The 13,398-nt window shown below is 38.3% G+C and overlaps 1 protein-coding gene across 1 annotated transcript; it reads right to left on the minus strand.

The window, feature by feature from the left end:
* Positions 1-1,804: 1,804 nt before the first annotated feature.
* LOC143851937 (uncharacterized) lies at positions 1,805-4,003 on the minus strand. The gene is made up of 3 exons (XM_077361448.1): positions 3,806-4,003; positions 3,233-3,502; positions 1,805-2,411 (listed from the first exon to the last, which is right to left on the minus strand). The coding sequence occupies exons 2-3, from the start codon at positions 3,435-3,437 to the stop codon at positions 1,810-1,812; spliced, it is 807 nt and encodes a 268-aa protein (XP_077217563.1). The 5' UTR covers positions 3,438-3,502; positions 3,806-4,003; the 3' UTR covers positions 1,805-1,809.
* Between the last annotated feature and the right edge of the window lie 9,395 nt (positions 4,004-13,398).

Here is a 13,398-nt window from a genome sequence, read left to right on the forward strand (position 1 = left end):
GAGCGTGGGACCTCAAGAAATAAAGGGTAGTGGAGGAAGAATTCGAAAGGAAAGTGAAATAGTTGCTCGACAAGGTGGCAATGTATGGTAGTGTAGACTTCACTGTAGTAGTTGACCCTGAAGATTTTTCTAACAGCTTAAGCTTTTAGAGTATTTGGTTTTTTCAAATGGTATCAGAGCTATTGCCTCACGGTAGGTCCTGGGTTCAAAACCCAACAACTCCTCGATATTAAAAATTCACGTGTACAGCCAACCAGAAAAAGAGGGGCTACACGAGGGGTGTGTTGAAGTATAAATAATTATATAACACCACCTGTAACAACTTAAGCTTTTGGAGTAACTGGTTGTTTCACACATAGAGAGCGATGTGATTAGCCTTGAAATTGGTGTTGGGGTCAGCTTAAGTTATGAAAATAGATCAAAAGAAACGCATCAAAGACTAGACAAAGAACATATCCAAATCACCATAATTTCCTGTTGTGGTTAGGTGATTCAAGCAACTCCAATTGCAGCATATTATCGAAGTTTCAAAGATGGCACTGATCATTGTGTGTCTAGACAAGACCAGGGAGAGAACTTTAGGTTCAACACTCCACCTTTAAACCATTCGTCCCACTCTTTTCGGCAAAAGAACGGTGGTTTGGTACTGGGTCCTTAAGATTGAAACCTACAGGTTGAAGAAAAAACCAGTATAACAGCTTGCATTCTATGACTGCAAGGTGATCGGCGTTGTTCTTCGCATCTGTTGAAAACTACTCATTGGTCTTTTGTGGGCAAGGCGAGAATCTCATGTTGTAATATAATTCAGTTAGGAACACACGCTCCTTTCCTGTGTGTTCTGTGAGAGCTTTGTTGCTTCATCCTGTAACTGTCCTTTGAAATAAGCTCTTTCCATGTTTGAAAGCCATTTCTTGACAATGTAAACAGATGGATTGTGTACAAATTATCTCCTGAAATTAATGAAGGCAAGATGTTTTGATTTCCAAAGACAATTCTCTACATATTTTAGATCATTTAAGTAGAATCTGGTGGGAAAGAATCCCTCTTTGTACCATTAAAAAAGAAAAGAAAAAGAATCCCTCTTTGCAGATCATCAGCAGTGCTTCACATTCAAACCTTCTCTGCAATAGTCACAAAATTTATTTGATGTTACTCTTATTTGTAAATGTGACATTAAGGCCTCTTTGTAAGCCATAAGTTGTTTAGTTTATAAAACCATCATAATCATTATATGCAAATTATCTATTCTGTATAAATGTTCAAAATTTCGGTCGAAATTTCGCAATTCCAGAGTCCGAAACCGGTACCGAAACCGAAATTTTAAACCATGGTTATAACCGAATAGTGGGAGAAAAAGAGGAAAAAAAGCAAAATCTCAGTTCGGATCGGAGGGCTAGGATCATCCTATCGAAATAATTTGTTGAGAACAACCTAATTAAGTTGTGATCAATCAAATGGACGGTTTAGATCATCCTACGGAGTGACCATATAGCACTTTTTTTGGGAAAATAATGGTTTTTATCCATAATTTCGGTTATTCGGTTAACTGAATATTTTTTTTGAGAAAACCGAACCCGAATAACCGAATTTCCCAAAAAAAAAATAACAGAAACAGAACCGAAAGGGAAAAAAACCGAACCGAACTGACCAAACCAATTCGGTTCGGTTCGGTTATTCGGTTTTAACCGAATAATGAACACCCCTACCAAGTAGTACTACACTAGAATTACAATAATAACAAAGAAAAGCTCTCTCTCTCTCTCTCTAGAGTGACAATAATAACAAAGAAAACCTCTCTCTCTCTCTCTCTCATGAACATACAATAACAAAGCAAGGAAGAACAGCATTAGGATTCCTCACAAACAAATGCTCAAATTCAGCATAAAACTCTCCACTACTCCCAACTTCCCCAAGGCCTTCCTCACACCCTCCTTCAACCTTAGCAACCACCTTCCCTGCTATCACCCTACAAACCACCACAGCCCTCTTTACATTCCCCTCCTCCTTCACAACCTCCTCGCAATCCAACATGTCACTACTTGCCCTCAATAGAATCCCATCTCTCTTCTCGTCCTCGGCTTCGGACCCCGATCGGATTATCCGACACACGCCGCACCTGAGATCCTGACAGAGTTCCGACACCTTGGCCGTCTTCCACGAACAACTCATTGTTGTGACATAAAATCTTAAGAGCTCGTTACCATCAACGGCGCTTCGTGGGTGCTGCTTATCTAGAATTTGCGCTCTTCTCTTCACCATCTCTCTATATTCCTCAAATCTTTCCAAGGTCTCGGGCGGGTTCTTCACCTTCAAGACTTTTTCGATTTTCTTGATGCATTCTCCTGGCCTCATCAACGCTGCATGGAAGATCATCTCCACGATATTTCTAGATATGTCTCCAGCGTCGAGCTCTATGTACATATTATAAAAGAATTTGGTCAGATTATATAACTAAATTCGATGTATAAATGATTGGGATTATATAATTATAATGCTTCATTGTGGCTCTGTTGAAGTATAAATGATAAAATAATGCCAACTCTAACAACTTCAGCTTTTGGGGTAATTGATTGTTTCACATGTTACCTCATAGCAGGTCTTGGGTTCAAAACCTAACAACTCCTTAATATTAAAAATCCACACGTAAGGCCTACTCAAAACAGGGGCCACACGTGAGGGGGAGAGTGTGGTATAAATGATTAAACAATGCCAACTCTAACAGCTTAAGCTTTTGGAGTAATTGGTTGTTTCACATGGTTAAGCATAACTATATTATATATCCAAATAAATCAGCATGCATAACTATACTATATACGGTGAAATTATATGGTGTTCGCATATTGCTACTTGTAATATATGGGGCACGACATAGGTGCCGCCCTTGATATTTGATCCAATGACAGCCTCTGAAAAAGTCAGCTGTCATTGGATCAGATATCGAGTGTGGCTCTATATAAAGCAAAGTCCCATCCTACTTCCTAGGTGGGCAATTAAAATAAAAATTATTAGGTTTTACATTCTTTAGATGGACGACCAACAATGTAATCCAAGACATTGATCTTACAAGCCACCATTTATAGATGATCCAGCCGTTGATAAAGCCAAACGATCCACAATCAAAGGGATGAAAATTGCACCCAAGTGGAAGCCAACCAAATCAACGGTACTGATCGTCACACATGTGATCTATGGTTTTGCCATTAACAAAAGAGAGTAGGAATGTTCATCTTACCACAAAAGCGTTCCCCGCCGTTGATCTTCTGCAAAAAAATGACTTCTTCGTCCGATTGATCTTCCCTTTCTAGCAACCAATCTCTCGCGGACATCACCTTTCCAATCCCACTTTTCCTCCCCTTCACTTTTTCCGGCAGGTAAACTTCCGGCGTTCTCGCCCTACAGTTCATGACCTTCTTCATTGATAACCAAACTGCATGCATCTCTCTCTCTCTCTCTCTCTCTCTCTCTCTCTCTCTCTCTCTCTCTCTCTCGTTTGGTTGGTTATCTATAACAAAAAAAGCCATGATTAGTAAAGACTATACACTGAAGTCCAGGTGTATAACAATGCATACACATTTGAGCGCAGAAAGAAGCAAAGATATAGCAAAAACTAAGCAGTTACTAAGCACTTTTCTATATTCTATAAGGAAATCACGGATCCGAACGAGTACCAATCAATGCTGGCCATAGCTCGGGGAGGGGGTGTACCAAATTATGTTAAGTGCTTTATAGTTTATATAACATTTTCTCTTACTAGTGATTTAATTTACATGGTGCACTTATCAATATAGTAGTTTCAATTGATTACCGTAGCAAGAATAGGACGATCGATCTCCGGCTGATGAATGAATTTCGAGCTCCCTCCCCTGTGTAAATAGATATGAGAACCCTATAGACAATCTATGGAGCTTTATCAAATGTTATGCAGTGAGATAGTGTTGAAATAGCTTTCACGGAGAAAAATGTTCACCGGAGTAGAGGTAGAGAACGTAGCGGGGCCTTTGATTCCATAGTAGGAAGGGTGAAAGACAACAGATGAATAAATGGGATTTTGTATGTTTGTTGCAGGGCATTTAAGGGAGGTGTTGGATCTCGACAGATGCCAAAGTGTACGTATGGTTAATCTCGACCATACGTACGTTATCAATGGTTGGCGACTAGACTCAATCACTTGGTGGGTCCCAGTGCTATAGTCACATCAATTGCGATGCGTCTAAACCATTTGGAGGCCTAAACCATTTGGTGGCCTAGAATATGATGGTCACAACAAATCCAACCGTAGATTTACAAATGGCTCGTTGAGTGTTTAGGATTGTTTGATGATCGGTACAAATTTTGTATGATGACCCTAAAGATATGGTGGGGAATATTCAATGAACGGTCTAGATCATTGGCTTGTTGCCACTAGTGAAAGTGAGATTCAATCATAGATGGTAGAAGTGCAACTGAGGCCGGGTTGAGGCCAGCCCTAACTCAAGCCATTGTAGCATTACCTCAACCCTAACTCAACCCAACCCCAACCTTGGGTTGAGAGGGTCAACCATAACCAAACCCAAACCTGTCCTTAATTTTTAAACCCTAACCCAACCTGTTTAACACTAGTTTTCAGGTTGGTGGGGTTCAGGTTGGCCCGGGGCTCAAGGTGGCAAACGAACGGCACGTCACGAAAATTCTCTGCCCAACGTGGCCCGTGGGCCGTGCCGGCATGGCACGATTTGGTCACGGGCCGTGCCGTGCCGGCACGCCAAGGGGGGTTAAGGCACGGCACGGCCCACTCGTGGCGTGGCGTGGCGTGGCGTGCCGTGTTGGCACGTAACGGTTATTTTTTTTCAAACAAGTGCGTTCTCGGAATTCTGAGAATATGTTTTTTTTCTACTGGAATTTTTCTAGGAATTCCGAGAATATGTTTTTTTTCTATTGGATTATTTTTCGAAATTCCACGAAAATTTTCGGAGTTCCGAGAAAAATTCCAGTACAAAAAAACATATTCTCAGAATTCCGATAATGCACTTGTTGGGAAAAATTGAAAAATTTTGCAAGTCATTTATGAAAAATTTGCAAGTCAAATTGCAAGTAATTTAAAAACAAAGATCGATTGTGCCTGGAATATTTATCCAGGAACCCGGGCGGCACCTTAAAATTTTGTTAATATAGAAAATTATTAGAGGATGACATAGAACCTTGCCTCTAACCCACCAACATACAAGAAAAAAAGAAAAAAAAAAGAAGTACAAATACATTGTGAAGTACAAGTAGAAATTAACGACTTAAAAATTCGAATCTTTATATTTCTTCAGGTGAGTCTGTTGAGTCATCATCTCTTCTGTCTTGTGCTCTATCATCTGTATCCAACCAGTCCTTGAGGCACACGCATACCTCTACTGTTTTTTGTGACATTCTACTCCGTGTGTCATCTAAGACCCTGTTACCTGCACTAAAAGCAGACTCCGATGCTACTGTGGACACTAGGGGGTTAGTAGATCACGTGTCATGACGGATAGTACTGGATAACTTTTTCCATGTTCTTTCCACCATGTCAAAACATCAAAACTCTTTCATTCATCAGGATTAAGGTAGCTTGAATAATCATTTCCCAGATATAATGATAGCTCATCAGAAGATGTACTAGCACTATTTGTAGGTCTTTTTTGATTTATTAGTGACCAAAGTGAGTTATTTCTAGGTTGGTAGTTTTGTGAAGAACTCGGTCTTCTATGTCCATGTTCTGTCTCATACAATGCATACATAGAATGTAATAAATTTGTAATCTCATCTATACTATTCCCAGATCCAATACCTGCGTTTTCATTGCTTGCATCTAAAATGACCTATAAACCTTGTAACTTGATCATTGGGTCTATTATTGTACTTAAAAAATATAGAGGAGGAATTTCTTGAAATTATTTTCTAAATTTATCCTTCATTCTATGTAGTAGACTTCCATTTTCCAATCTCAATCTATTGTTTTTAAAACAAATAGTAATTTTATATATTTGACCCAAAATTAATTGTGAAGTTGGATAGTAAACACCGGAAAGAATATTAGTTGCATTTAAAAATACTTCTAATAAATCTGCAATAATTTCACAATTGTTCAAATATTCTAGAGATATAGTATGATTGCAAGGTGGGGCATATGTTATTGGCAAAATGTTGTAATTATAGTTTTGAACTCAAATTATGCTTTTAACATTTTATAAGTTGAATTCCACCTAGTTTTAATATCTAAGGGGATTTTTTTCTAGTTTTTTTCAAAATTTTTACATAAAGCTTTAAATTCTTGTCTTCTATGCCCTGAAGACTGAATAAATTGAAGACAATTCGTAATAATCTCTATATGTGGTGCAATTTTCGATAAACCATCTTGTACAGTTAAATTTAAAATATGGCATGCACATCTAATATGAAACAGTTGTCCATCTAAAATAGGTTTCAATTGAGATTTTAATAACCCTATTGATGCAGTATTATTACTAGCATTATCGAAGCTAATAGAAAAAAATTTATTTTGAATTTTAAAATCTTGAACAGTAGATAATATAGATTTTGATATAGAATGACCATTATGCGGGAATTCTAATTGAGTAAAACTAAGTATTCTTTTTTTCTAACATCCAGTTCAAATTAATATAATGTCCTGTTACACAAATATAGCCTTCATTTTGTTTACTAGTCCAAATATCAGAAGTAAGTGCAATTTTTCCATTAAAATTTTTAAAACTTGAAATCAATCGTTCTTTGCTTTCAATATGTAATTTAAAGGAATCTGATTTTATAGTATTTCTAGTCACCTTTTTAAAAGCAGGATTTAGAGCTTTTTGAATATATTTTTCAAATCTTTTACTTTCGGCCATAATAAATGGTTGCTAATCTTGTACGATGTATGATGCTAGTTCTCTCCTATTCCTATCTTGAAAATAAGAAAAATTTCCTAATGAAATAGAAGTGAGTCTTAATTGGGTTTGCACTACAAACAGTGGAATGCCTTGTGAAGTGCCCTGTTCCACCTTTACTCTTACAACTAAATTTTTTTTTACATGATTTACAAATAGCTCTTTGTTCTAAAACTCCCTTAGAATCCTTCTTTTCTTCAATGGTAAAGAACTTCCATACTTGAGAAATCCTACCTCTGGACGTTTTAGTACTAGGAGCTTGACTCCCACTAGTACTACAAGGTCCTTCGGTAGGTTCATGAGCAATTGGATATTCGGATTCTGGAGTATATGTATCATCATTCCAAGGTTCTACACAAGCCTCCAGTAATTCATCATTTCCCATGATTTCATTTGGTTGAAAATAGTTGTCAATTGAACCGGCCATTTTAAAAAAATTACAAAGATGGGCTATAAGTAAATTTTAAAAAATAAATTCTAAATACCTCAACTTTGCTTGAATTGCCCACGGAGTTGTTAAGCGCCTTCTTGAATACTAATTACCGCAAGTTTTTAAGCACCTCCTTAATCCCTTCTTCTTAATCGCTAATCGAAGTGCGTAACGGAGAGAAGGATTAGAGAGAGTAATAAGAGAGAAGGATTAAAGAATTGGATGTAATAAGAGAATTTGATGTAATTAGAGAGAGTAATATGAAAGAGAGAGAGAGAGCAATAAGAGTGAGAGTAAGAAGAAAGTAATAAGAGAGTAATTGAGGGTGAGAAATGAAGGGAGGGGGGTGATATTTATAAGACTTGTAATATAATAAGTTACCAAAATACCCAAAAAATATAGTTGTTGGGGGGGGGGGTTATTTTGGTAAAAACATGTGTAATCCCTAAAGTACCTCCAAATATAGTTGTTGGGAGGAGGGGAGTTATTTTGGTAAAAACATGAGTAATCCCTAAAGTACCCTCAAATATAGTTGTTGGGGGGTTATTTTAGTAAAAACATGTGTAATATCTAAAGTACCCCCCAAATATAGTTGTTGGGAAGGGTGTTTTTGGAACACAAGAAATTATACAATGTAATTTTCGAAATTACCCCCCTCACTAGCCGTTTTTCCTAACTTTAAGGGGTATTTTTGAGAAAACACAAAAGATTTCAAAAAAACACAAAAAAACAAAGGCAAAATTGCCAGTGGGCTGGCAAGCCTAGCCCGGCACGGCCCACGTCACTGTAGTAATCGTGTCGTGCCGGGCGTGCCGCGGGCCGGCACAGCCCAATTGCCACCTTGACCCGGGGCAAAAAGAGACAAAAAATACAAAAAAAAAAAGAGAGAGAAATGATAAATGCGCTCCTTTTCATTACTTGGGACACCCAGCTACAATGTATCTATGACTGAAAAGGTGCTGATGTACTCCACTTTTGAAGGAATGAAGTGACCTGCTTGCCACGTACAATGCAGCTGGGTGTCCCAAGTGAAGAAAAGGGGTGCATTTATCATTTCCCTTAAAAAAAAAATGGATATTGGGTTCAGGTCAGGTCAAGTAAAGTTGGGTTCAAGTCTCAATAAAATCACAAAAAAATTGTTTTAGGGTTGCCCAATGCCTCAACCCTAGCCCAACTGTATTGGCTTTTCCCATCCCAACTCAAGGGAAGGCCAACCCAACCTGAGCTGAATCGGGTTAAACCAGTCGGGGTCAAGTTGGGTCCGACCCAATTGCACCCTTAATTAGATGGTAACAAATCCTCTTCAAATGCTAGAAAATTAAATTTTGATTTTTACCTAGACTCCAAAATGGATCTAAGTTGCTTCTCTTTCACGATGTCTTTCTTATCTACTTTTAGGAAAGTTTCAAATTTTGGGGTTGGGTAACTTGACACATATGGCCAAGTGCAATAAAGAGCCTATCTTTGTTGTGATACGAGAGGTAGCCATGCAAATCTATTCCTTGAAAACCAAATGGCCTCTAAAACTTCGATAATGCTGTAGTGTGACTAGCTTTTTTAAGTATGTGGACTAATGAGATTTTCCGAAGTGACTATGATCCGCTCCGAAGATTCTTATTATCCCGTGTCAGTCCATTTCGTAGAAGAATCACAAAAATATTACCCAAAATTACACTCTCACAGGTTAGAGCTCTACTATGATGGCTAGAAATCTAACACGATGTTTTTATTTATATGGAATTGGTCCCCACTACCATCCATTGACAGGTGATCTAGCCACATTACAAGATCGGAGAAGTATTGGATTACTTAGATCTAATGTTAGATTAATAAAATTATTTAATTTCTTAGATCAATTACATTAGATGTTTTTTATACTAGATCTAAAGTTAATCTAAGGTATATATGTTTGATATAGTTGTACATTTGGTATAAGAGCAAACCGCATAGAACTAGGATTAAGGGTTTTGCTAATGAGTGCCCTAAGCGCACCAGTTAAGGTGCATTGGAAAAGAAAATTTCCAATCATTTTACACATACTTTCATACTTTTACACCGTTTTGAGATTTCTTTATTAAAACATGCATTTGTAAAATCTCTTTCCCAATGCACCTTAACCATAACGGGTGCCCTTACCCAAGCCAAAGAAGGCTTTGATGATCAGTCCTGGGTGTCACCACCGCCGATGTAAGGCCACCCAATCAAAATGGGTGCAAATTCTAAAACAATTGTTCATGAAAATGATTGACCTGGTGTAGACACCCCATTTTGTCATTCCTCAACTAACTATAGTCTGTTGTGATGGACCTACAACCCCATGTAAAGATCACTCAATATGAAACTATCATAACGCTAGAAAAACCACACTCATTATAAACATAAGGCCTTGAGCCTCACCAATCCCTGCAAACCCAATATTTTCCAGAATTAGTGTTTTCAAATGATTAGCGTAGCAAGAATAGGATGATCTCCGGCTGATGAATGAATTTCGAGCTCCCTCCGCTGAGCCAATAGATATGAGAACCCTATAGACAATCTATGGAGCTTTATCAAATGTTATGCAGTGAGATAGTGTTGAAATAGCTTTCACGGTGAAAAATGTTCACCGGAGTAGAGGTAGAGAACGTGGCGGGGCCTTTGATTCCATGGTAGGAAGAGGTGAAAGACAACAGAAGAATAAATGGGATTTTGTATGTTTGTTGCAGGGCATTTAAGGGAGGTGTTGGATCTCGACAGATGCCAAAAAAAACCTAACGTATGCTTACTTATAAGGGAAAAAACAATATTTTCTTTTTTAGGATTCCTTTGTCTTTTAGATAAATTTATTCATGGAAGGGAGGGGACAGCCCAAACTGTTTTGGATTTTGAAATTGATTTTGAGCCCAAAACTGATTATTGGACTCAAAATTAGACGCGCTTTTGAGTCCAATAATCCAAGTCAGCGGATCAATTTTCAGCTCAGAATCAATTCTCAAAATCCAAAATGAACACGAGCTAAGTGTTTTAATATCTTAGAAAATAATTTAGAAAATTACCTTTATTTTGGTTTGGGTCTACTAAAAACTCCCTAAGGATCCATTTCTTTTGACCTAAAATGGCATAAAACAAAATTTATGCACCTTGGATTTGAGAATTGATTGTGAATCTAAAACTAATTATTGGACTCCAAATTAGATTTATGACAGGTTTGGCAATCATGAATTTTTTTTTCATGGAATATTAGTTTACCAAGTGTTGAGAAGGTCGTAGGGAGAGTGGGAGAGGGTGTGAATTGAGATGGGATTAGTCACGAGGAGATGATGTTTTTTTTCTTCCAGCAATTCCAATGGAGCCTAAGAAAGCCCATCTCGTGGCGCTGCCATCATCTCTTAGAAGGCCACCTATTCCGGTCAGCCTAAATTCCTCAAACTAGAACCATCAAAGTTCAACTTTAGGAACCCGCTACTAGGAGGCTCCCAAGCCCGTGAGATGATCGGCCTTGTCTCGCTTACATATCTTTCCCATCCTCAGCCACAAACCATATGCTGAGACAAATAGAAAACTAGGCAGAGCTCTAACCAAGGCGACGGTCAAAGCTACTACTGTTATGAATAGAAGATGAGGGGTGTTCGATACACCACTAAGCACCTTGGCATTTCAATCTTTCCATAATACCAAAATGGTGGTTTAAGTCTTAAGATATCACGTTTCATGAGATTTTACCTCTTCTGCCCCATGGTACATAGGATTTTACCTCTTCTACACCATGGTACAGAAGACCAGCTTTCCACTACCTCTGAAAGCTTGGCTGGGAACACCAATAACATACCAAATGTGCTTCGGATTTTACTCCACACACACCTGGCTATTTTTTTAATGTAGGAATATGGGGTCAACTATCTCTCCTGCGCCTACACAGTGTGCACAAGGGTCTATGATCTACATGTGTCGCTTACGTAGATGGTCGTAAAGATCTTGTCTAGTCGTAAAGATCTTGTCTAGAGCCGTCGTCCAAGTAGAAGGCACACACCCTCAGAGGAACCAGTATGTTCCACACTTTAGCTGTCATCCAAGTGAAGCTATAGGATTTGATGCAATCAAGTTATAGAATGACTTGACACTGAAAGATCCAAAAGAGCACTGGATCCAAAGGAACGCTAGCAACGGTAACAGCCTTGCTATCCTCTTTAGCTACCTGTCCAAAAAAAGTTCCTTTTTAAAGCAATCTTCCATGATATCTCCTCCCCTCTCTCTAGGCAATCATTGACCCGAGCCTCGTGGTCCTCTATTTCATTAAACAAATCTGGGAATACCTCTTTCAACGGGGCCTCTCCACACCATGCGTGAACCAAAACTTAATCGTCTCCCCCGAATATGCTCTAAACCCGATACCTTCATTGAATATGTTCCTTTGGTATGGATATCCCTCCATACTGTTACCCCTCCATGTTGGAATTTGTCATCTAATACCCATCTCCGTGATAGTGCTCCGTAGTTTCCTTCAATTACTTTCACCCATAGACAATGATTTTCTTCCCAAAACCTCCATAGCCACTTGCCTAGGAGTACCACATCTTCTGATGCCAAGGCCCCCCTGCCTTGGTGTGCATACCTCCTTCCAACACACAGATGCAATTCTTCTTCTTATCATTTGCTCCCTCCAAAGGAATCTTCTTTGAATTTTTTCTATCTTGTTTATGATTACGACACTCACTGGGCATTTGAATATGGATAGTTGACAAATTGAGATATTTACAAGGATTGCCTTAATTAGTGTTATCATCCCTCCTAAAGAAACTAAATTTTGCTCCCAAGTAATCAATCTTCTTTCCACCCTTTCCACTATTTGGTTCCACTGATTTTTTGATGATCGTCCTCCTCCCAGAAGAAGGTGAAAGTAAGATGTCGGACAGAACAAAAAATGGGAAAAGAAAAGAAAATGGGAAAATTATAGAAAAACTCTATTTTGAGTACTCTTTCTTTTCTTGTTTTTCCCACCCCTTGATAAACTAATATTTCACGGAAAGAACTTTCATGGTTGCCAAACACGGACTTAATTTCGAATCCAATGATCAGTTTTGGACTCGCAATCAGTCCGCAAAGTCCAAAACAAACAAGCCCTAAGGCCAATTTGGTACTCTATCTTCAAAAGGCAATATTACAGTATGTCTCTAAACTATAATTTGAGACAAAAAAAAAATTACCCTCATTTTTGTTTGGTTTCTCTGAAGACTTGACTTTGCATTGCAGCATGCCTATTAGCTGTGATTCAGGGTTGACGTATTAATTGATTCACATCCATTTTTGTTTTTCCAACAGGTGTATGGACAGTATCAATGATCTTTATATTATGGGGAGGGGGCAGGGGACGGTGTCACCATTGACAACTGGGATGACAGACTGGAGTGAGTGCCCGGAGCTCGGGGCGATAGGGGATCTGTTGGCGTCCTCAGATTTCTCTGCAACAGTGTCAGTGCTGGTGATACAACAGTACGTTGGGGCAATTCCGAATGATGTACTGGGCACGCCTGATAGCCCCTCGCAACAGATAGAGCAGTACCTTAATAACAACAATGCTCGCCAGATGCCGCACAGAGGACAAGGCTCCTACTTTGGCTAGCTCTTTCTCTCTCTCATTTTTGCAAATAGCTTACAATTTTTGGTGTTCAGCAATTTAGAGCTGAAACAATGATCATGGGTGTATGTTTTTGTTTCCCCATAATTTTTCTTTTTCTTTATCAACAGTGATCAGTGTTATTTTCCTTTTGTCTTGCTTTCTAGTATATGTTTTCTTCCTCTTCTTTTTATTTTTGTTTTTAAGTGAATTTAAGTACAATGAACATTAGAAGGTAATCAAATTTCCTTATAAGAGACTTGATCTCGATAATAGAGAACTTCTTGATCTGCATTCCCTTTTTGTTGTGTGTTTTTAGGCTTGTAAAAAGAAAAAAGACAAGTATAATCTTAAAAGAAATGATATATTTAACCAATTTTGTTTGACATTCCTTTAAAATAAGTTTATTCGCAGGAAAGAGGGTGGAAATTTCCCCAGTGTTAATGGCTCCCACATAGACCTTAATGTCCCATTCATAGATAATA

The sequence above is a fragment of the Tasmannia lanceolata genome, unplaced genomic scaffold (assembly GCF_043159265.1).
Source record: "Tasmannia lanceolata isolate RefF3 unplaced genomic scaffold, GAP_Taslan_0.1 ptg000018l, whole genome shotgun sequence".
NCBI lineage: Eukaryota > Viridiplantae > Streptophyta > Magnoliopsida > Canellales > Winteraceae > Tasmannia > Tasmannia lanceolata.

What these genes read in the sequence shown, in the direction of transcription:
- LOC143851937 (XM_077361448.1), bottom strand. Translation starts at nt 3,437, where the DNA reads ATGCATGCAGTTTGGTTATCAATGAAGAAGGTCATGAACTGTAGGGCG. An exon ending in CGGCGGGGAACGCTTTTGTG is followed by an intron (nt 2,412 to 3,232) that starts GTAAGATGAACA and finishes ATATGTACATAG; the next exon opens with AGCTCGACGCTGGAGACATA.